This window comes from Aulonocara stuartgranti (genome assembly GCF_965226115.1).
Source record: "Aulonocara stuartgranti genome assembly, chromosome: 3".
Taxonomy (NCBI): Eukaryota; Metazoa; Chordata; class Actinopteri; order Cichliformes; family Cichlidae; genus Aulonocara; species Aulonocara stuartgranti.
Window position 1 is genome coordinate 65876304 of NC_138941.1, and position 23590 is coordinate 65899893.

A 23590-nucleotide genomic window follows, 5' to 3' on the forward strand; every position below is an offset into this window, starting at 1 on the left:
ACAGCAGGCAGTGAAAAGATCAAATCATTCACTCATTATATCAACACAGCTGCACAGTGGACACATGACTTTATGGGACTTACTTTTTCAGACTTTTGTTGTCCAGATTTCATTGAAACATGTTGCAGAGATGTGTTTGTGTGTTTGTCAGCTGTTTGCGTGGAGTTGTTCTTTATGTTCACCTCAAATCAACCTGAGTGTCATTTCTCTTTAGTTCTGATCTCACTGCTGAGCTGCACAACAAACCAAGGTCAGTAACCTTCTTCTGTCACAGTTTAAACCTGAGAAATGCTCACTAATATGACCCGATTGGGTTCATGTTTTAGAATATATACAAACTAGCATTTTAACCCTCACAGCTCGTCTGACTGTGAGTCCCAGCAGCTCTCAGTTCTTTGAAGGAGACTTTGTGTCTCTGAGCTGTGTGGAGGACGACAGCTCTGCTGGATGGACTCTGAGGAGAAACACAAGCAAAGGAAACATCATTCAGTGTGGAGATGGATGGGGAACATCATTTAACTCTTCCTGTGACATCAGTTACATCGTTGAACGAGACAGTGGAGTTTACTGGTGTGAGTCCAGAGAGGGTCCCATCAGTAACATGGTTAACCTGACAGTCACTGGTAAGCTGAGTGTGTGGAGTTAGTGTTGATGAAGCTGTGTGTAAATGGATGAAATGCTGTAGTTTGTCTCTGTGTTGAGGTGGATCAGTGATCCTGCAGAGTCCTGTCCTCCCTGTGATGGAGGGAGATGACGTCACTCTGCTCTGTAAAACAAAGACCACTCCCTCCAACCTCCCAGCTGCTTTCTATAAAGATGGCTTCCTCATCAGCAATGGGTCTTCAGTTAACATGACCATCCAGCATGTTTCCAGGTCTGATGAAGGCCTCTACAAGTGTGACATCAGCGGTCATGGAGAGTCTCCATCCAGCTGGATCACTGTCACAGGTGACACACTCACCTGTCTGTGTTTCTGCAGCTTTCAACATTCACAATGTGACGACAACTTAATGACTGTGTTTGCTTTATTTTAGAGAAACACACCACCACACCTCCACCTACATCCACACCTCCACCTACATCCACCTCTAACCCTCCATTGAGCTTGTCAATTGTTGTATCGGTCTGTGTGGTGGTTCTACTGGTCCTGTTAGTGCTACTGATTTTGTTGGTAAAACGACTTCTTCATCGAAAACCTGAAAGTGAGACTCAGACACCTGAATTTAGTTTTGCCAATATCCTTGCTTGTTATTATATTCATATTTTTTTCATGTAGATGTTGTGTTATTGCATCTAATAAAAGTTGCCATAACAACAGTCATAAAAAAAAAGAATTTAAATAACTTCAGCAGATCAAAGCGAAACTGAAGAAGATGACAACACAGACGATGTCATATACAGTGAAATCACATTATCCCAACGACCAACACAAACCTCCAAAGAAAACAGAGGTAATATTTTCAGGGTTTTTCAGGTGGTTGTTCAGTTATTTGGCACATTTTACTTCATGGTCATGAAGTAAAATGTTTGCCATTTAAGACACCCTGATGTGTTTAAATAGTTTAAAACATGGTCTGTCTGCAGATTTATTTGAGCTACTTTTAGGCTTAACTAATATCTTACACTCACTCAACAATCTGATTTTTTGTGTTTTTTAAGTTCTGCATGTTAAACCACAGCAGCCGTTTCCTGTCGCTGACTGCAGATCACCATAGACTTTTTAGAGTAAATAATTTTAATGTTAAATATTGACTATGTCAACAGATAAAGGCACGACTGACATCGCAGACGATATCACATACAGTGAAATGAAAATATCACATCGTCGGCAACAACCAATCAAACAAAGCGGAGGTAAATTTTTGCTTGTTTTCAGTAACTCGGGGTGATGGTGGCTGTAGCCGAAAACATCACTGTGTTTGCTGTGATGCATTGTTGAATATGTTTCCTGTTCCGGCTGCTGAAGCAGGAAACATATGGCTTGTTGTCAGTGTAACAAAGGTAAAGAATTTACAGAGATACCTCAAATTTTAAAGTAATTCTGCAGTGACCAGGTTTTATGGTCAGATGAGGATATTCTCACATTATATTACAAATGAATAATTTAGTTGTCTTCTGTGGTCTTTCGGGGCTTTTAGATATTGCTGAGAAGGCCAGGGATTTCCTTGTTTTTAGTAATGTACCAGACTGGCCACTCTAAAAACTTTGGTTTCCTGTTCATCCTGATGATGGTTCATTTCTTCATCAACATCTCTCTTGACCTTATATTGAGAGTTCCAGTGAACAGCTGCAAACACTAGATGTTTTACCTGCTTGATGCACAAAAAGAATTTGTATCCATCCTTCCATCCATTTTATTATAGTTGTAGAAAAGCAGAGGTGTACGCAAACATACACTTCCCTCCTTTTTTCTGGGCAAGCAGGTTCTTGGACACATTCCTCCAACTTACATAGCCCGTTAGTCAGATGCCTATCTAACTATTTATCTATTAGTTTAACACGTAAAAAGTGACAGACTGAATTATATAAAATGTCTACATTTTTGACCTCATTAAAGTTACTCATGTAAAACCACAGCAGCAGTTTCCTGTTGCTGACTCCAGTTAACTGCATTCTGACTGAGACAGTTCACCGCAGTCTGTCATGGGTTGGCTGACAGTAGCGTTCATGAGAAAACCTTTGCTTTGTGCTCTGTGGTGCACTGCACCAGCTTACATCAAAAGAAGATAGCATCAAAGATATCCATCTTCCTTTACACAGAGATACCTACCAGTTCTTTCTGATTGATTGTTGTTTTAAAGCAAAGGTATTGAGAAGTGGTGGGAAAAACCCTCTGAAAGGATGCCCCAGTTTCGAAAATGTGTCACTTAAAAATCTGCTTCCACATGGAGTGGAATAATTTTTTTTTAAATACTCTTGCAGTTGTGCCTCGAGAAAGTGACCCAGCTGTGGTCTACTCAACAGTGAGAACTAAAGATGGCAAATATGGACAAATAGGTGTCAGACCAAAGAAGACCACAGGTAAAGCTGCTCTTTATTTTAACGTTGAACAAAGAGAAAAATATTCTAAATTTTGTCTTAAAGAATATCCTTCATAACAGAAACAGAACTAAAATCTCTCAGGTTTCCATTTAGATTTAGTCCCTAAACGTCTCTTGTTGCCGCGGTGGATGGATATTAAACACGAACAAAGTTTGAAATAATTAGTTAAGTTGATTTGCCAAGTAATACAGTATGAGACAAAAGCTGGACTGAATTTTACACTGTTTTTTCTACCCTTTGATCTGTGTGACATCATTAAATTGAGATATGCCTAATGTGGGATCTCAGGCAAAACTGCCCATCCAGCTGCTGTTCAGACCGTTTGTTTTTGAAGGGTAGCCAGAAACCTTGAAAGAGTTATGCTAAATCGTTTAGTTTCAGGCTGAGGATTAACTCAGTTGCACAAAGCCCAGTATAACATAACAAGTGTCTTATTTTTTTAGCTATAAGTAAAAATAAAATAAAAAGGAGTATCTATGTCTGCCCTCCTCAGTGGAAACCATTATTAGACTTCACCAAGTTTACAATCAAAATGTGGAAAAACTGGACCAAAATTTTGAGAATCAACAAAAAAGAAAAATGTGTTTCAGTTCCCTTAGTACACGTCCTTGTAGTATATCATGGGAATCGTGTACACCCTTGTACTTCCGCATGAACCTGCTGTTAGTGAACGAGATGTGAAAGAGACAAGCTAAATTATACACTGTACAACGAAACAGCCAGAAAACATCTACTGGAGTTTTTTTTGGGTTTTTTTTGCAAATGCAGGTTGGTTCCCAGTGCAGTCAGATTTCACTTGTCTGAACTGGGACTGTGTGATGCAGGGGAGTTGAAGATGAAAGTTTTGATTAAACCACAAAGCTTGTAATCATGTTTCCTGTTTTTTGAACTGTGTGTTTTTGTGTTCACACCTTAAACCAGAATGAGATGTGATCGACTCTTCAGTCCACCAATCCAACCACTGACATCCAGCTTCTGGTCTCTATATTGTCAGCTCTCCACCTCAGAGGAGACCACATTCACTCGTTGATACAGATGTATGTTTTATGTCTTTTTATGACTGAATAAGACCCAAAAGTCACACCCTTTTTAACAGGGATTTTAAAAGAGGTTTTTTTCTGTAATATCAGTGACAATTATTTAAATATGGTAAATGGCCTGTATTTATATAGCGCCTTACTAGTCCCTAAGGACCCCAAAGTGCTTTACATATCCAGTCATCCACCCATTCACACACACATTGGTGATGGCAGCTACATTGTAGCCACAGCCACCCTGGGGCGCACTGACAGAGGCGAGGCTGCCGGACACTGGCGCCACCGGCCCCTCTGACCACCACCAGTAGGAAACGGGTGAAGTGTCTTGCCCAAGGACACAACGACCGAGACTGTCCAAGCCAGGGCTCGAACCGGCAACCTTCCGATTACAAGATGAACTCCCAACTCTTGAGCCACGATCGCCCCGATAGGCTCATATGATTAATGTCCTTAGTAACTTTTGTGTTATTTATATTTTATTTATGTTTGTTGTATTTTAGGATGGATCAATAAACTTTTGATTTTACTTGCTTTTCACACGTGGTTCTGTGGGTTGCATAAAGGTCACACATGGAAAATTTGATTTGTTACAGTCTGCATGTGGTTAACCGATAGTGCAGAAAACGATGAAAATTAAACCACAAGTGCTGACTAAAAACAGCAGGAACATTATTCAGTGGCTGTAGGATGCACAGAAAAGCATCACTACAGGATGTGTGCATGTGTGTGTGTTTGAAACTAAAGAATTTGATCTTTTTTCATTTTCGCACTCAATGAGAAACCAGTTGGCAGCAGATGGTGTGGCAAAAAATGTTCCATTTTTCATTGAATAACTCTTGACTTTTTACAGCAAACATGCAGAAACCCATTTATTGCTATTTTTTTATTATTTCATTTATTGATTATGATGAAAATAGAGAGTTGAAGTGTTTCAGTGTCTGATTAACTACAATCTTATGAGCATCTCAGGCAGACTGGATCACACCACCTGAAGCTGATTAGAGCCCCATATGTTAAACATCTCTGTGAAGAACTAAATGGCCACAAATCATATTTAAAGTCTTCTGGGACTTAGTGATAATTCCATCTGGGTGTTTCAGATGACTAACAAAGGATTTTGCTAATCATGTTCACAAGATGCAAATCTAAATTAGGGTTTTTTTTTCTAGATATTGTACAATATGACAGAAATTTTCACTACTGCAGTAATGATCTGTATGTTAAGTATCTGGTGTGTGCATATTTTAGGATCTCAAACATTTAGTATACAGATAACATCTGTCAAATATCTAGTTTTGGGGCTTTAATATACATAATCTCAAAACTGGATATTTCAAAGATAAAGTTAGTATGCAAAGAGATCTGAGAACAGCTCTTCGGTGATTTAAATATTTGGATCTTGCATGTGTACTTTACTCATTTACTCATGGGGGCCTTTTGAATTGCCAAGACCAATGACCAATTTGCTATCGGTGACCCTACCTGGGTGCAAAAGCCGCCCTTACAACACAGCCTATGGGATCCCTAGTGTTTTTTTTACTGGCCTTCTGTGCAACTTAACAGTTTGTCCATAACAAACACCATGTTTGAAAATAAGGGTGTCTATAAGTGCACATGGCACCAGGACACCCTATGTCACAGGACAATGATTGATCTTGTAATCCTGCCAGACCTGCAGCAACACACTCAGACAAAAACTGGTTCACCCGAAAGACAAAACGCCAAAACACAAACTTAACAATGTGGTGTATGCTGTACAGTGCAGCGAGGAATGCCCAGACCTCTACATTGGAGAGACCAAACAGCCACTTCACAAGCGCATGGCACAACACAGAAGAGCCACCTCCACAGGACAAGACTCAGCTGTCCATCTGCATCTTAAGGATAAAGGACACTCTTTCGAGGATGCCAATGTTCACATTTTGGACAGAGAGGACAGATGGTTTGAAAGAGGAGTGAAAGAAGCCATCTATGTCCACTGTGAGCGACCATCTTTGAACAGAGGCGGGGGTTTACGACACCAACTCTCTGCCATTTATAATCCAGTTTTGAGATCCCTCCCCAGACGCCTTAACGCCCACTCACATCCTGGGCCATCTGACCTCAGGAATTTGCATGACAAGGTGGGGCCAGGTTTCACAATGAACTCACCCGAAACTCTGGCTGATTGGGACCCACACCCAGTTTCACACCTTGGCTCAGTCGATTAGAGGATCATCAGTGGTCCTTTTGTCCCTCTGTGGGGGGTTACTCCCACTAGGTTTATATCTGGGACTCTCCACCATTTGACCTTAGAACTGAAGAAGCTTCTCGGATGAGAGGTGAAACGTCTTCAAGCAAGTTAAAGAAGTCCAGACGCTTTTCTTTGCAAGCTCCTTTGACTACGATGACCTGGATGACTGAGAACCTTCACAGACATATTTAAGGATCTACTTAATCCCACTGGCATTTCGGAAGCAGAGTCTGGGGACGAGGGGGATATCTCGCCTATCACTGGGTGTGAGGTCACTGAGGCAGTCAACAACTCATGAGGCTTGATATGAGGAATGAGAGAACTCACAGCTGTTATTTTAATCAGCTTGTCTCAGTTGTTTTAACTCTTAAGTATCACAAAGTAATGTGGTAACATCTGGACTGACAAGTTTACTGTCAGCATTTTAATCGCTAGTTTAAAGGCTGTAGGCTGCAGCTGTTGCTCTAACACTATAAATGTAACAGGACTCGGTCCTGGTTCTAATATTCTGAGCTGCTTCCAGCTTTATTTGTGAAGAGCGCAGCAGCTTACAAAACACGTAGCTAGCTCGTACAGCTGTGACGTACAATTTTCATAAGCTAAGATGACCTTAAAATAATGGGGCTATGTGCGGTGATGCTAGCGTTAGCCATGTTAGCACGTTACCTTCAACAGGTGGTCAGACTGAGTAAACAGGCACTCAGTCAGAGTCAATTGAGCTCTCCATTTCACTGCAGGGTCCCTTCATTCTTCACATATCCCGAGTCTGAATGGCCTTTTTACAAGCAGACATGCTTCTTAGCAGGCTATGAACACAAATGGTAGCATAGAAAAATCCAGGCAGCCAGCCTGTGTCTGTCCAACCAATCAGAGAGCTCCTTACATCTTACGGTGTGGCTAATTTTCCTTGCAGCAGGATTTTTTAAATGAGGAGTGGAATTGCCATTTTAAATGTCAGAAATAAATATTTGATTTTTGAAACCATTAACTTGTTTTGGAATTTGAAAATTTGTTCTTCCCGACTTCTCTTTCCTTATTCTTTTCCCCCATCCCCTGGTCTTTTCTGTTCTGATTGTAATAACTTAAAATAATAACAACAAAAAATTCAAATTAAAATCTAATAAACAATGACAATCAAGTGGACCAGTATAGCAAAAGCCATAATGCTCCACTTGGGAAAGCAAATCTGTTGTGCATTTTTCTTGGCCTTCAGAGAATAATTCTTATTGCCACACAAACGGACAGGACAGGCAAATTAAATAAATAAATACATCTTTAAATAAAACACAACCATTTAATGAAAAAATGCGCATTTTGAGTGTGCTATTTATTTATTTATGTTACCCTATGGAGGCAATATTGATGGTTGGCTTTTCTGTCTGTAGTGGTTATTTATTAAACCATCCACCTTTTAAGGCTTTTCTTAACATCGGGATCATCAATATTTTGTCGCCCACACCACACAGAATTCTTTTAATCAGGTCACAGTTTAACAGTTTTTAACGTTCGAGTGAAATTCTGAACAACAACCAACCGGTTTATTCACTGTAACCAACTGTGTCAGCTGAGTGTGACAGAAAACAAAACAGCATGTGACAAAGATTTGGTTTGAAGCACACGGTGCTTGTAAATCCATCCGACAAGCCACAGCACGTTTCAGAAGCTGCTCAGCATTTTAAAAAAAGGAGTGTCTGAGTTGGAGTAACTGGTTATGATAAGGTCACAAATGGTCAAATATCAGCAATATTTCCTAGTTCATAATTTTTAATTATTTAATTCACACATCACTGTTTGGCGTTAATACACACCATGTCATTTTCCCAGCTTTCCACTGATTCTAGAATGAATCATTTTTATGTAAAAACAGTTTTTTGTTTGTTTGTGTTTTAAATAGAAGCTTAGCGATTACTCGAGCCACACCATTACTATTACAGCCTACTAGATTTATCCAGTGTCATGTTTCAGTCTCACCTCATGGTGGCAGTGATGTCTTACTTTTATCTATTCATGGAGTCAATCAAACTTTAGAATCAGATTCTTTATTGTCATTGTCTTTTAAGAACAGAAATTGTATGCAGCCTGATGAGAAAACCCAAACACTCTTTTAGTCTCAGGATGTACAGTCTCTTTCATTACTACTCTGAACACTTTTGTGTGATTCATGCAACGTTTTGTTTGTTTCTTTGTTTGTTTTTCAGTAGGATGTGATTTCAAATGTAACTTTTCAACAAACACAACAAATGACAGCAAACACCAAAACTGGTTCTGCCCATTTCACAAAAATTACATTTTAATTTAGTGTTTAAAGCAGATGTTAATGCAGTTTGTTTAATTGTGTACTGAAACAAACTGAAGCACACTAATTCTGTGTCACTCAAACTTTCCATGAACATCCTCTAGGACTGTTAAACAGTTGAATAGAAATTAGCACAGATTGAACTGGTTAGTTTGTAGTAGTGTGGTGAGCTTTACAGTGATGCACTATGATGGTTGCATTTGCAATGTTAATAGATCACATCAGGTGAAGCAACCATCATATTTAGATTCGGTCAGTGAATTCGACCTTTAACTTTATAGTCCCAAAAGTTAGAAATCAGCCACACAGCTCATGAAACAGCTGCTTATATCTTACTGGTCAAATCCTCCTCAAAACAGATTGTGAAGGTTTAAATGCATAAATGACAGCATGCAAATATCCACAACTGAAAATAGTTGTGATTACTATACCTTTCTAATGTGACGTTGTTGTCCCTGCCTCTCCTTCTCTCTCTCTCCCTCCCACTCTGTTCCTGTGCTACTGCAAGTGTAACTACCGCCCCTCCCACCTCTTCCCAGTGCAAAGCACAAGGCTGGCATGCGGAGTGAAGCGGGAAAAAAAAGCGAGAGAGAGGGTGAGAGAAAGAAAAAAAAACACACAGCTCCGGCTCGTGTCGTTCACTTCAAAGATACGGCTCTAGGGGACCAACACATCACTACTGTTTGAAGTTGCGGTTGAAAATTAAATCTGGTCGCACAGTTATGGAGGGTGCTCCACCTGGAGACTCTGTTGTCCTGCTGGGAGACTTCAATGCTCACGTGGGTAACAACAGCGAGACCTGGAGGGGCGTGATTGGGAGGAACGGCCTCCCTGATCTGAACCCGAGCGGTGCTCTGTTATTGGACTTCTGTGCTAATCACAGTTTGGCCATAACGAACACCCTGTTCGAACATAAGAGTGTCCATAAGTGCACGTGGCACCAGGACGCTCTAGGCCGTAGGTCGATGATCGATTTTGTAATCGTATCAGCAGACCTGCGACCATATGTTCTGGACACTCGGGTAAAGAGAGGGGCTGAGCTGTCAACTGATTACCACCTGGTGGTGAGTTGGATCAGGTGGCGGGGGAAGACGCTGGACAGACCTGGTGCACCTAAACGCGTAGTGAGGGTGTGCTGGGAACGTCTAGCAGAGGCCCCAGTTCGCGAGATCTTCAACGCACACCTCCGGCAGAGCTTCAACAGCATTCCGAGGGAGACTGGGGACATTGAATCCGAATGGACCATGTTCAGCGTCTCCATTGCCGAAGCTGCTGCATTGAGCTGCGGCCGCAAGGTGGTTGGTGCCTGCCGTGGTGGTAATCCCCGAACCAAATGGTGGACACCAGAGGTGAAGGGAGCCACTAGGCGGAAGAAGGAGTCCTATCGGGCTTGGTTAGCCTGTGGGACTCCGGAGGCAGCTGACAGGTATCGACAGGCCAAGCGGAATGCGGCTCGGGCAGTGGCTGAAGCAAAAACTCGGGTGTGGGAGGAGTTCGGAGAGGCCATGGAAAAAGACTTTCGGACTGCCTCGAAGAGATTCTGGCAAACCGTCAGACGTCTCAGGAGGGGAAAGCGGTGCTCTACCTGCACTGTGTATAGTGCTGGGGGAGCGCTGCTGACGTCGACTGAGAAAATTGTCAGGCGGTGGAAGGAATACTTCGAGGACCTCCTTAATCCCACTGACATGTCTTCCGAGGAGGAAGCAGAGTCTGGGGATGAGGGGAATGACCCGCCAATTTCCGGGGGCGAGGTCACTGAGGCAGTTAAACAACTCCTTGGTGGCAGAGCCCCTGGTGTTGATGAGGTCCGCCCCGAGTTCCTGAAGGCTCTGGACGTTGTAGGGCTGTCCTGGTTGACACGCCTCTGCAATGTTGCGTGGAGATCAGGGGCAGTACCTGTGGACTGGCAGACAGGGGTGGTGGTCCCCATCTTTAAGAAAGGGGACCGGAGGGTGTGTTCCAACTACAGGGGGATCACACTCCTCAGCCTCCCTGGGAAAGTCTATGCCAGGGTGCTGGAAAGGAGAGTTCGTCCGTTAGTCGAACCTCGGATACAGGAGGAACAATGCGGTTTTCGTCCTGGTCGCGGAACACTGGACCAGCTCTTTATCCTCTCCAGGATACTTGAGGGTGCATGGGAGTTTGCCCAACCAGTCTACATGTGTTTTGTGGACTTGGAGAAGGCATTCGACCGTGTCCCTCGGGGTGTCCTGTGGGAGGTGTTGCAGGAATATGGGGTGTCTGGCCCATTGCTACGGGCCATTCGATCCCTATACAACCGTTGCAAGAGCTTGGTTCGCATTGCCGGCAATAAGTCAGACTCGTTCCCGGTGGGTGATGGGCTCCGCCAGGCTGCCCTTTGTCTCCGGTTCTGTTCATAATTTTTATGGACAGGATTTCTAGGCGCAGCCAAGTGGCGGAGGGCTTTCGCTTTGGTGGCCTCAGAATCTCATCTCTGATTTTTGCAGATGATGTGGTTCTGTTGGCTTCATCGGGTGAGAGCCTCCAGCTCGCACTGGAACGGTTCGCAGCCGAGTGTGAAGCAGCGGGAATGAGGATCAGCACCTCCAAATCTGAGGCCATGGTTCTCAGCCGGAAAAGGGTGGAGTGCCCACTCCGGGTCGGGGATGAGTTCCTGCCCCAAGTGGAGGAGTTCAAGTATCTCGGGGTCTTGTTCGCGAGTGATGGGAGAAGGGAGCCGGAGATCGACAGACGGATTGGGGCTGCAGCTGCAGTAATGCGGACGCTGCACCGGGCCGTCGTGGTGAAGAGGGAGCTGAGTGTAAAAGCGAAGCTCTCAATTTACCGGTCGATCTACGTCCCTACCCTCACCTATGGCCACGAGCTGTGGGTAGTGACCGAAAGAACGAGATCGCGGATACAAGCGGCAGAAATGAGCTTCCTCCGAAAGGTGGCTGGCCTCTCCCTTAGAGATAGGGTGAGAAGTTCGGCCATCCGGGAGGGGCTCAGAGTAGAGCTGCTGCTGCTCCACATTGAAAGGAGCCAGCTGAGGTGGTTCGGGCATCTGACAAGGATGCCCCCTGGGCGCCTCCTGGGTGAGGTGTTCCAGGCATGTCCCACCGGGAGGAGGCCCCGGGGCAGACCCAGGACACGCTGGAGAGATTATATCTCTCGGCTGGCCTGGGAACGCCTTGGTATTCCCCCGGATAAGCTGGAGGAGGTGGCTGGGGAGAGGGAGGTCTGGGCCTCTTTGCTTAGGCTGCTGCCCCCGCGACCCGGCCCCGGACAAAGCGGATGAGGATGGATGGATGGATGGATCTTTAGAAGATCAAAGGACGGAAATGTCTGCTGTAACGGATAAACTCTGCCTGACTTTGCTGTTTGTCGGATTCTTCGTGTTTGTCTCTGCAGGTGAGGTTTGACTGTTTGTCTGTGTGTGATATATACGGGTCAGAGTTATAGTACGAAGGAAGCTGAGCACAGCCAGGATGTGTTTGTGTTACTTAGCTCAGCTGGCAGTGACGTGGGGGCAGTTATCCAGTCCCTGCTAAACACGGCTTTTTGTTCCAAGCTCTGTGCGCCCGCCCGCTGTTTTTTTCTAATTTAACTCATTACAGCTTTGAAACTGTATATTGGATCCATTCAAAGATTGAAGCTTAATGTCCCACATTAACAACGTTGAAGATGACCATCTCCTGATCAGAGGCAGAGAATCTGCATTTTATTTAAAATATACTGTAAATAAAATATGTCCTTAATAGATTTTGATGGTGTCTGTTGTAGGTGACACTCATAGAGATCATTTTCTGTGGAAAAAAAGTCATATGATTCATGAAATGGCACTTTTAGATTAAAAAGATAGTGTCAACATGTAAACACGTACTGGCTTAGTTGTACCAGCTATGTATAGTTATTGACTTCCACTCTCAGAGTAAGTGAATTCAGACGATGGAAAGATGCTTTGATTATGCTTCTCCAGCTACAGAAACGGTACCATGCAGAGACCCACAGTTTTAAGTGCAACAATTACGAGACAGTTAACATCAGCATCTGCCAAGCAAAAATATTTCTAATCTGTCCTTTAAAAATGAGTGCTTAACTTTTTAGAAATGTGCTCTGGTGTCTCACTAATGATGAAATCAAATATTCCTACCTACTTAATGCCATTAAAATCCCAAATAACTGGAAATCTAACTCAAACATATACACCAACAACACCTTTAAAATCACTGTGAATCAGTGTAAATCATTCCAATCACAGTTGCTCTGTGATATTTACACACTTGGTTCCAGTACCAGTCCACTTAGCGATTGTTGTGTTTGTGTGTGTGAGTTTAATAGTTTCTGTAGCTGCTCACAGCAATTGGCTGCTGTAGAAGTGAACGGTTATATTTTGACCTTTAACCTTTCGGCTATGTGTCGTTTCCTCTTTCAGACCAGAAAAACATCACAGCTGAGTCTGGACAGAACATCATTTTGCCATGTCGAGCTCCAAACAAAACAATCCGACTTGTAAAGTGGAGCCGAGCTGACTTGGAGATAAATATGTGCTTTTGTACCGAGATGGGCACTTTGTTCAGCTTTTAAGAACCGGGTGGATCTGCAGGACAGACAGATGAAGGACGGAGACGTGTCTTTGATTCTGATGAATGTGACGATTAATGGCGCTGGAACATACGAGTGTCTTGTCTTTCTGGAAGAAACACGCTCCTTGCAGTCGTTCACAAACATCTGCCTTCATGTTGATCCTCCAGGTGAGTGAGTAGAGTTGAGTGTGTGTGTGATCAGAGGTGAAGCTGCTTCCTGGTTGTTGATGTTTGTTTGTAAAGATGTTGTTGATGAGACTTTGTAGAAAGCAGCTGGTCTGAGTGATGTGATCAGAGTGCAGTAGATAATGTCTGACAGCAGTTTGAAGAGGAAATGGATTCTGTTCTGTTCTTCACTCATCACCTACCTGACAGCTGACACCTCACACCTGTTTCTCACCTGCAGGTCAGACAGGAGGACACACAGAGACCGTGGACTGATAGTCAGTTTGTCAGTTTGTACTGCGCTTGTTGCTGCTGCTGTCATTGGTTGTTTGATCTACTACAATCGTACATAACAGAGTCCCCAACCCAAATAATCAGACTAACCACTCTAATCAGTAATTTTCAGTTAAATGTGCTACCAATACACTTGGTCATAATCAGTACCAGTAACTGAAAACACCATGGCACTATCAGCCGTTTGGATGAAGAGGAATTATGCATTTTGGGTTTAGAAAAAGAAGATTAATCTGTGAATAATGATCAGGAGCCAGCACACGCTTCAAAGTGCTGCACCGAGGCCTCCAAGCACAGTGGTGCTGTGCTTTAACTGATTGTTACAGACTGGAATGCACTTTGACACCATTGATACATTAGTCAGAGTAATAAGAGAATCAACTCTGTCTGCACTATGCTTTTACAGGAGCCACCATAGTAACCAGCCACTCTAAGGAAATGGGTGAGCTCCCATCTGATGTGAGGCACAGGTAAATCTAGAATGGCCTGAATTTCAGCAGTGACTGACTCACCTGACTTTGTCACACTTCATTTGTTAAGTCACGGCAGCTCTCAATCACACTGAGCCAGATTTGAGGTGAGGATTGGCTCCTACAACCTGTCAAAAATAATTTGGGGTAAGCTCAGAACAGTTTTAATCACCAGCAAAGACAATGAATGAAGTTAATGATCCAGATCATTGTTTAGAGGGGGGAAACATTGTTTGATATCAGGTCATGAATTTACTGTACAGTAAGTACAGTATTGGGATCAATGTGTGTTTTTGATATTTTTAGCTGCTAGCTTAGCGATTGATGTCGGTTTAATTTTTTACATTTCTACCCTAATGTATGTGGTACATCCAGGATTCATGTTGCAAACTGACATAAAAAAACAAAAAAAAAATTTAATTTCTGAATTAAACCTTTTCAAGCAAAACATATCCCACTGATATGAGCAGTAAATACCTTTATTGGTTGTTTATTCTGATTACACATGGACGCAGTGTCATGTTTGTTACAGCAGCAGAATGAGTCTTTGTTTTATCTTCAGGTTCAGAAGCTGTTTGTAAGATCAAACGTGTTCTCTAAGGTTTGAACCACAAAAACTGATCCTTATTTAGAGATCTGCAGTTACAGTATAGATAAAACAAACACTGTAAACACAGAGTGTAGATGAAACTCTGCGTTATAGACAGTCATTCATCTGCCTGATGGTGTTCAGGAACTATTGATCAGCTAAAAATGAATGATGTGACAGTATTATAAAACAGAGCAGAGGAATAACTAAGTCAGATGCTCCCTCCCTGTGATCTGCGAATCTTTATTTTCTGACCTTGAAGACTCTTCAGTCTGTTGTACTAATGTTGATGATGTAGTTCTTCTAGTTTTTGTTTAATAAAGACTTACACACAGTTTTGCTGAATGGTTTTCAACAGTTCCATGACCTGTGAAATCACTCAATCTGAGGTTCATGCAGTTCATTGAGCAGATGTCAAGCAAAAAGCAATAATTCTACTTTGATTTTTTTTTAAACCTTTAGAAATCCTTTTAATGGATATTTGTAGAAACATCAAAATGCTTAGTGATCAAGCAGTCGATGTTATGCACTAATAAGGTTTTGCATTGGGAATCTTGGTCAAAATATATTCAGATTATTGTATTTTTTTAACTTGAAAATTCTGGATTTTAAAATTTTGATCAGTTTTATTACAAATAGCAAATGTTCAGCAACCAAGTGTTACAACAAACCTTTGAAGCATCATTGATGATTTGCTTGTATACATGTAAGTGCATAAAGTCCAACATCTCCCTCTAGTGGTCATATATAAACCATGTGTGAGGATGGTGTTAATGTAAAATGTGAATCATAGTGTTCCAGTCAGTCATCAGTGTGTCTCTGCACAGCTGTAATTAAAATGTGTTCAGAGGGCCTCAGTGTCTGAATGGTTCCAGTTCAGCTCCATAACAGCAGCGTCCCTGGTTTGATTCCTGTGTTTCAGCTCATATCTGCCTCTCTCACTGAGGGGGACGTAACTACATGGAAATGGAGCAGTTCTCTCCTCTGTCGTTGTACTGATTTAAAACCTGGTGCTCAGAGGAAGAGGGCGGGCTTTACTTGGTGTCAGTGACAGAAATGAAAAAAAAGCTCAAATGAGTGAGAAGGACGATGAAGGAAACATCTGTGCTGTGTCTGCTCTGTAAGTAGAATCTCTGTGTTTGTTTGAATTCTTGTACTTTGATTGGCTGCAGATTTTTTTTATATTACAGATCAACACAAAACTAGGAAGGATGAGGTGTGCAAAATTTGTGCAGTAAAAGTTACAAAAAACACTTCGAGAAATTGTAAACACTTTTGCCATGAAAGAATTGTTTTGAACTTACCAATGACTGTATCAGTAATCACGCAAAACCTGCCAGAAAATATGTGTACATGGAACGAATAAAAATGAAAGATATTAAAAAAATGAGGAGATACATTAAAGAGAGGAGTTTGTGTGTTTGTCAGCTGTTTGTGTGGAGTTCTTCTTTATGTTCACTTCAAATCAACCTGAGTGTCATTTCTCTTTAGTTCTGATCTCATTGCTGAGCTGCACAACAAACCAAGGTCAGTAACCTTCTTCTGTCACAGTTTAAACCTGAGAAATGCTCACTGATATGACCTGATTGGTTTCATGCTTACAGAATGGAGCTCATATAGAAAACTGATGGAATTATGGAATAATTACACTATTGTAACCATTTTCAGTTTTCAGACCTTTTCATTTTAACCCTCACAGCTCGTCTGACTGTGAGTCCCAGCAGCTCTCAGTTCTTTGAAGGAGACTTTGTGTCTCTGAGCTGTGAGGAGGACGACAGCTCTGCTGGATGGACTCTGAGGAGAAACACAAGCAAAGGAAACATTATTCAGTGTGGAGATGGGTGGGGAACATCATTCAACTCTTCCTGTGACATCAGTTACATCGTTGAACGAGATAGTGGAGTTTACTGGTGTGAGTCCAGAGAGGGTCCCATCAGTAACATGGTTAACCTGACAGTCACTGGTAAGCTGAGTGTGTGGAGTTAGTGTTGATGAAGCTGTGTGTAAATGGATGAAATGCTGTAGTTTGTCTCTGTGTTGAGGTGGATCAGTGATCCTGCAGAGTCCTGTCCTCCCTGTGATGGAGGGAGATGACGTCACTCTGCTCTGTAAAACAAAGACCACTCCCTCCAACCTCCCAGCTGCTTTCTATAAAGATGGCTCCCTCATCAGGAAGCAGCCTACAGGTCACATGACCATCCAGCATGTTTCCAGGTCTGATGAAGGCCTCTACAAGTGTGACATCAGCGGTCATGGAGAGTCTCCATCCAGCTGGATCACTGTCACAGGTGACACACTCACCTGTCTGTGTTTCTGCAGCTTTCAACATTCACAATGTGACGACAACTTAATGACTGTGTTTGCTTTATTTTAGGGGAACACACCACCACACCTCCACCTACATCCACACCTCCATCTACATCCACACTTCCTCCTGGTTCCAGTTCCACCATTCTTTCTCCTGTTCTCTCTGTGTTGTCATGTGTTGGATCAGTCTGTGTTGTTCTACTGGTGTTACTGGTTCTGCTGAAGAGACAAAATGTTCACAATAAATCTAAAGGTTAGACTCAAACTTTTCCAGTAAGTTTTCTTAGAGTTGATTTTCTTTCAGGCCATTTGGGATAATCTTTTTTGCTTTTCATTTTGTATTATTTCAGCTGAAGAAGACAAAGCTGCAGAAGCTGATGTCATCACCCGCACCACATGCAATATCATCAACATATCACATGATGAAAAACACCCAGTTAGACGAAAGACAGGTAAGATATTTGCCACATTTTTAACAGCATCCTATATAGGAGAATAACAGTGGAAACAGTCATAAAGTGGCACAATCTTAACAATAATCACAGTTATGATATCAACAGATGAGTTATAAGCCTTTGCGCTTTCCACCCTCCATAGTGTAGATGGTTATATGTTTGGTTAACATATAGTGGTTGACCTGTCACGTAGTCGGTAATCCAGGTTATGAGCCCAGCATGATCTAACGGTATCAAAAACACATGAAGTGTTGAATGCCCGAAAATAGGCGACTGGACTTCTTTAGGTTTGCAAAGATGTTTCACGTCTTATCTAACAGACTTCTTAAGGTATATATATCCTACAATGGGGCTGTCCCCTCAGAGGTGGCTATAAGGGTTCCTGGTCCACTATTGATCATGTAGCTCCAACCATGAGTGTAGGTGATGTGTTTTAGAATGAATACAGTGTCTCAGCATTGTTTGATTCACATGTGGCACATCTGCAGTTTTCTTTGGGGTCCCTTTGGCCTCCACTAACATTGTAACCTCAGCCAAAAGTCTGCCTTAAATGCTTCAGACTTTTGGCAGTGACGTAGTTGAGAAATACTCAGTGTTGGGGATCTGTCCCAATTGGGGATCTGTCCCAATCTGTCCCATTATAGCTGCTGTCCCACAGCAGCCTCTGCTGTGGGACAGACAACTCTGGCTGACATTTATCTCTAGTCAGTGTTGGGGAGTAACGGAATACATGTACCGCCGTTACGTATTTAAAATACAAAATATGAGTAACTGTATTCCGTTACAGTTACCGTTTAAAAAGGTGGTATTCAGAATACAGTTACTTTGTTGAAATAAATGGATTACACTGCGGTACTTTCCTGTTTCATTTTGTCGCGGGTCAGGACTGTTTGGGTTTTGTTTGACAGCTACGTTCTGTTGTTCCAGGCGGCAGCGTTACGGTTGCCATGGTTACAGGGCGACGCTGTCTCTCTCTCTCTGCGACTTAGTGTTTCCTGGGTGAGAGAGCGCCTTTTCGTTGTTGTTGTGCTAAGCTAACTGGCAGAATGCTACAAGCATAGCTCTAAAGAATGTAGCATCATGGGCAGTGTAGTCCGTGTTGCAGGGAGAATGGACTGCCATACACGTTATAGGTCTGTGAGCGCGAGGAGGGAGAAAAAGGGGAGTGGAAAGGTACGAGTTGTCATCGAGGAAAAACGGCAGCTGGAAGCATGTAAATATAATAATAACCACTGCAGCCAAGAAGAGTGCCTGACGAGCCCAGTTGTAAGTAAGCTATTAAGACTCGACTGTACACCGTGTTCGTGTTTTCCTCCGAAAACAATAAGCTCCGTTGGAGCAGCCTTTCAACGCCTCTCTCTGTCTCTCGCAAGAAAAGTTGACCCACACAACAAAGTAAAGCTATTTTTCGGCTACGAGCCGACAGGGACCCCGCCGTATTAGTCAGAGGTCCCTTTACTACAGTTCGGAGTCGCGGACCTTCAGTAATAGTAATAAATCACACAGCAATAGTACATTTACGTTGTTGTAAAAAGCATGATAATATATTAAGTAATCCAAAGTATTCAGAATACGTTACTGTCATTGAGTAACGTAACGGAATACGTTACAGAATACATTTTGGGGCATGTATTCTGTATTCTGTAATGGAATACATTTTAAAAGTAACCTTCCCAACACTGGAAATACTCAAAACGTGGCTTAGTCCCACATATGTCTGCTCTCTGCTTTTTCTTTTGGCACGCACACATGTTGTTAGTAGGATTATCAGAGAGGATTTATTGTCACGGTGACATATATAAAGACCAAATGCCATCTAAAACATGAGTCCTTATGGCTTCTTTAAAGTTGTGCAGGTAAAACCACAGCAGCACTTTCCGGTTGTTGGTTCTTGTTAACTGCAGTCTGATGCTGGTGAAAGGTCTCACCACAGAGTGTTCTGTTTCAGATAACGAGTTAGAAGGTGTGTGTCTTGTGCTCTGTGGTGAAGCGCATCAGTGTGCATTTAAAGAGGATGCCAGCTTTGTGGTCATCTGCCCTCATTGTCTCAGAAACGTCCCCCATTACTCTGCGGTCAGTTGTGTCACAGCAGTTGTGTTAAGAAGTCAGGGGAGGAAAATAATCTGGTGCTATTTATAAATGTTATCACTTAATTTCTGCATAAAGATTCACAAACAGAAATAGTTAGGTCCACAATTTGCAGTTCTGCCACTTTAGACCACATCAGTAGATTTTAAATCAAACAATAAAGACATGAATAAAGGGCAGACTTTTGGTTGATTCAGTGGATTTTTACGTCAACTGTTTAGGAATTAGAACCATTTTCATGAATGATCAAAACTAACTGGAAAAACATCATTTAAAACAAAATGAAAAAAATATTTCCAAAGCAGTCTTGTAATGCTGTATTTAAAATTTGTTTTTATTCTGCAGTAACAGACTCTCTTGCGATCTACTCAGTAGTGAGAACAGAAGACGTCAGTAATGGACAAACAGCCATGAGACCGAGGAGGCTCAGGTACAGCTGCTCTCTGTCTTTAATATTTAACATCCAGACTGAAGGATGTGAAGTATATGAACAACTGATTATATGTTCATATATAAATTTGCCTCAAGAAAAAGCCTGCAAACTAGAAACAGAACTGAAAGTTGTGAGGTTTCCTTTCAGTAACGACCAGTTAACCCTTTAAGACCTACCATAGAACCAAGTCCGCCAGAGCTTATATTATATTTTTACATGTTGTAGAGCCATTATTGGGAGTATTTCAAGTTGATATACATCAATACAACCATTATATCCCACATTTTAACAATATGTATGCATTTTATCACCAGTTCCAGTGGTGGATGTTCATGTGAACCATGGCCAAAGTTTCTAATAATGAGGTCAGTGCATGCACAAGTAAGTAATTAAGTACATTCTCTTCTGAATGTAACACAAATTGTTGCCACAATTAATAAAAATCAACCAAATAAAAAGCAAAAAACTGTGTCTCAGTTCACACTCTGGCTTTAATAAACTTCCCACTAGTACACAATTTAGACATACTTATAGTGAATGGATTTTAACAGGGTCAAGCACCCTCAGTCAAAAGGTAGTTGTGGATTTACTGGATAAGCTATTAGTTAGGCATCATTGGAATCACTAACAGTATAGCCATCACCGTCTAAAATCTATGTTATCCCTCTCTGTCTGCCAAATGATCACTGTGTTTCACACTTCAGTTTTTTGTTTTGTTTTGTGTTTTTTCTTTGACGGGCGGGGGGGGGTCCCATTGGACAGATTTTTTTATTTTTTTTTTTTTTGGGGGGGGGGGGGGTTCTACATGAGTTGGAGAATAGCAGTGCCGTGGGAGAAAGAGGTTTAAGCTACATTTGAGCTAAAACTACCAAATAGCAGGTGTAGTAAAAACAGATGCCGAGTTTTGTGTGCTTTTTAGAGGAAGTGTGAACTGAGACTGCGTGATGCAGAGAGGTGGGGACATGGAGGTCTTGATTGACCTACAAAGCTTGTAATCATGTTTCCTGTTGTTTGAACTGTGTGTGTTTGTGTTCAGACTTTAAACCAGAGCCAGACGTCGTCTACTCTTCACTGAAGTAGTCCACCAGTCCAACCACTGACGTCCAGCTTCTCGCTTCTAACTGGTCCCCATAGCCCACAGGACATCCACATAAAAGATTATTATTATTATTGCGTTTACTGGGTGTTATTACAACTACAACAGTATTGTTTCTGTACAGTTTTGGGTTTTTTTTTAAGTTGTGCTCATTTGTTTTCCTTGAGTGGTTCTTTGGGTTTAGAAAAAGGTCAGTGGAAAATCTGACTTTTTCCTGTCTGGTTGTAGCTAATATATAAACTCCTTTCTTCATCTCAGAAAATGAAGACAAATCATTAGACGCCAGTTGTAAACTGCTTAGAAATATTTAAGTACAGAACTTTTTAAAAATCTTTTTTTAACATATAGTTTTAAGTCTTTTTTATTAATTATTAATTCATTTTTAAGCAAAAATGAAAATCATTGTCCAATGGAACTTACCTAAAAGTGAATCTTTGCCTCTCTTTTTTTCAGCAGTGTGTGTGTGTATGTTTACTCTAGTTTGTATTAGAAGTTACAGTTATCAGGATACCCACATCTTTGAATTTTCAGCCTGCGCAGTCTGTTTCGCAACTACTAAAATATAGTCATCTAACAACACGCACAAGTTAATTTTATTTATAACTACAGAAGCATCACTGCAGAGCTGCATGTGTCTATGTATTATTTACAGTTAAATATCGCCCTCTATTGGCCATATAAAACCATCTGGGTGAATGGAGTTATAAATCAGTTATGATGTGTCTCTGGAAAGACAATCAATATAAATGAGTTTGAAGTAGAAGAGTACTCCGTCTCATCTGATAAACATCCTGTCACGGTTGAGTAGCCGGTGTGTTTAACGAAACAGACTGATAACATAAAATAAGGCAAAAGGCAAACAGGGACAAAAACTAAAACTTGAAAATCCAAACAGGGAAAACTAAACTGTGGTTACTATGATTAAACTGTGACTACTGACAGGAACATGGTTCTGAGCAGGAACATGCAAATAACTATGATGAACGAACATGAACATGAACATGAACATATCGTGACCATGAAAACTTTCAATCTTGTGCACCATTGAAGGAAATTACACAGATGACCTGACAAAAGACTGAATGAAACACAGAGACTAAATACACACAGGAAGTGATCAGGGGAAGTGGAAACACATGTGGAAACAGCTGACACAAATGAACATAGCAAACCAAAGGTAAAGAGTAAAACTAAACACATTGAACAAAGAACGGAGGACTTTTAAAATAAGACAGGAAACATGGAGAGACACAGGCTTGACTTGAATATCACAGGCTTCACAACATAAAACACACAGACCAGAAAGCTTGCTTGAATTTTAAAGCAACTTAAAACTTAAAAGAAGTCCAACTTAAAGAACTCAAACAAGTACAGTACTGTATGCTTTTTATATTTTTAGTAGTGTTTCACACAAACAGCAAATATTGCTTTGATTCATCATCACGTAATCTTGGTAACCGGCTACGGGGGGTCCAGGTTTCAAGCTTGGCCATGGTCCTATCTTTCAGGTCAGTTCTAGCATTTATGTTGTACCTCGTCAATGTGAGAATGTTGGAACACCGGGCTACTAGTTGGGCCAATAATGTGTAATGTAATGTGATGTGTGTGTGTATATATATATATATATATATATATATATATATATACACATGCATATGTGCGTGCACGTACACATACATATATATACACATACACACACATACACACATATACATATAAAGCATTTGTAAAAATATAAAACCATAATATACATAAAACACAATTAATTAAAATAAATCAATAAATACACAAACACTTCAACCAGTGCTTTCTCAGACTGGATGAGTAACGAGAACTACTCACTGTCGGATCTGTAAGTGCTAAAATTATACTGTTACTCGAAACATCCAGTCGTTCTCTAAAATTGAACATTAACTTTCTTTAAAGTGCTTTAAAAGTCCAAACACCCACAGCTACAAACATAACGCTGGTACTTGTATTTTGGTACTCCCCAACACTGGATGCCTTGAAGTGACTATTTGTCATGATCCTGGGTCCTTTTGACCCAGCGTTTTGTGTTTTCTCTTCGCGATTTTGGTTCTGTTCTCCCTCTGGTTAGTGTTTACTCTGTTCTGCCCGTGTGTTCCTGTATCTAGTCCGCGTTTCTTAGTTTGTGTCCTTCATGTGTAAGTTCCTGTTTTATTGTGAAGGTCTGTGTCTTATGTGAGTGTTTTCAGTTTGCCTCCCTAATCTCGTCATGTTAATTACTCCCAGCTGTGTCCCCACCTGTATGTAATCCCCCTGTGTTCTCTGAGTGTATTTAAGTTGTGTCTTCTGTCATAGTAGTTGCTGGTTCGTCTGTGTTGTTTCCCCTCGTTCTCCCTGCGTCTCTCCGTGTATAGTTCTCCGGATCTCCCTGCATCTTCGGTTCTGGTTTGTGTTGTTAGTTTACCCAGTTTAGGTTTCAGTTTCATGTTCCTAGCGCCTTTGTTGTTTGCATTTTGTTGTTAATAAACACTCACCTGCACCAGAGCTGCCGCCTTTTGGTCCTATATATAT

General features: G+C 41.6%; 2 protein-coding genes across 4 annotated transcripts in view; both read left to right on the forward strand.

Moving 5' to 3' along the window:
• The first annotated feature begins 214 nt into the window (after positions 1–214).
• Positions 215–4616, forward strand: LOC309695147 (uncharacterized protein). Of its 3 annotated transcripts, XM_082515633.1 has the most exons (7): positions 215–250; positions 360–948; positions 1035–1202; positions 1350–1451; positions 1765–1854; positions 2923–3021; positions 3964–4616. In XM_082515633.1, exons 2-7 carry the CDS (start codon positions 741–743, stop codon positions 3966–3968), a joined length of 672 nt encoding a protein of 223 aa, XP_082371759.1. In that variant the 5' UTR covers positions 215–250; positions 360–740; the 3' UTR covers positions 3969–4616. The 3 variants fall into 3 exon arrangements, with proteins under 3 accessions (XP_082371759.1, XP_082371757.1, XP_082371758.1); XM_082515631.1 differs by having other exon boundaries at positions 2923–4616; XM_082515632.1 differs by having other exon boundaries at positions 1353–1451; positions 2923–4616.
• A 7275-nt stretch (positions 4617–11891) lies between these two features.
• LOC309695321 (butyrophilin-like protein 2) overlaps positions 11892–23590 on the forward strand; it is a 148240-nt gene continuing 136541 nt past the window's right edge. Inside the window, exon 1 of the mRNA XM_082515867.1 lies at positions 11892–11980. Coding sequence (XP_082371993.1) covers positions 11911–11980 — 70 coding nt within the window. The 5' untranslated portion in view covers positions 11892–11910. The remainder of the gene's footprint in view (positions 11981–23590) is intronic.

What these genes read in the sequence shown, in the direction of transcription:
- LOC309695147 (XM_082515631.1), top strand. Translation starts at nt 741, where the DNA reads ATGGAGGGAGATGACGTCACTCTGCTCTGTAAAACAAAGACCACTCCC. An exon ending in CAGCTGGATCACTGTCACAG is followed by an intron (nt 949 to 1,034) that starts GTGACACACTCA and finishes GCTTTATTTTAG; the next exon opens with AGAAACACACCACCACACCT. An exon ending in TCTTCATCGAAAACCTGAAA is followed by an intron (nt 1,203 to 1,349) that starts GTGAGACTCAGA and finishes AAATAACTTCAG; the next exon opens with CAGATCAAAGCGAAACTGAA.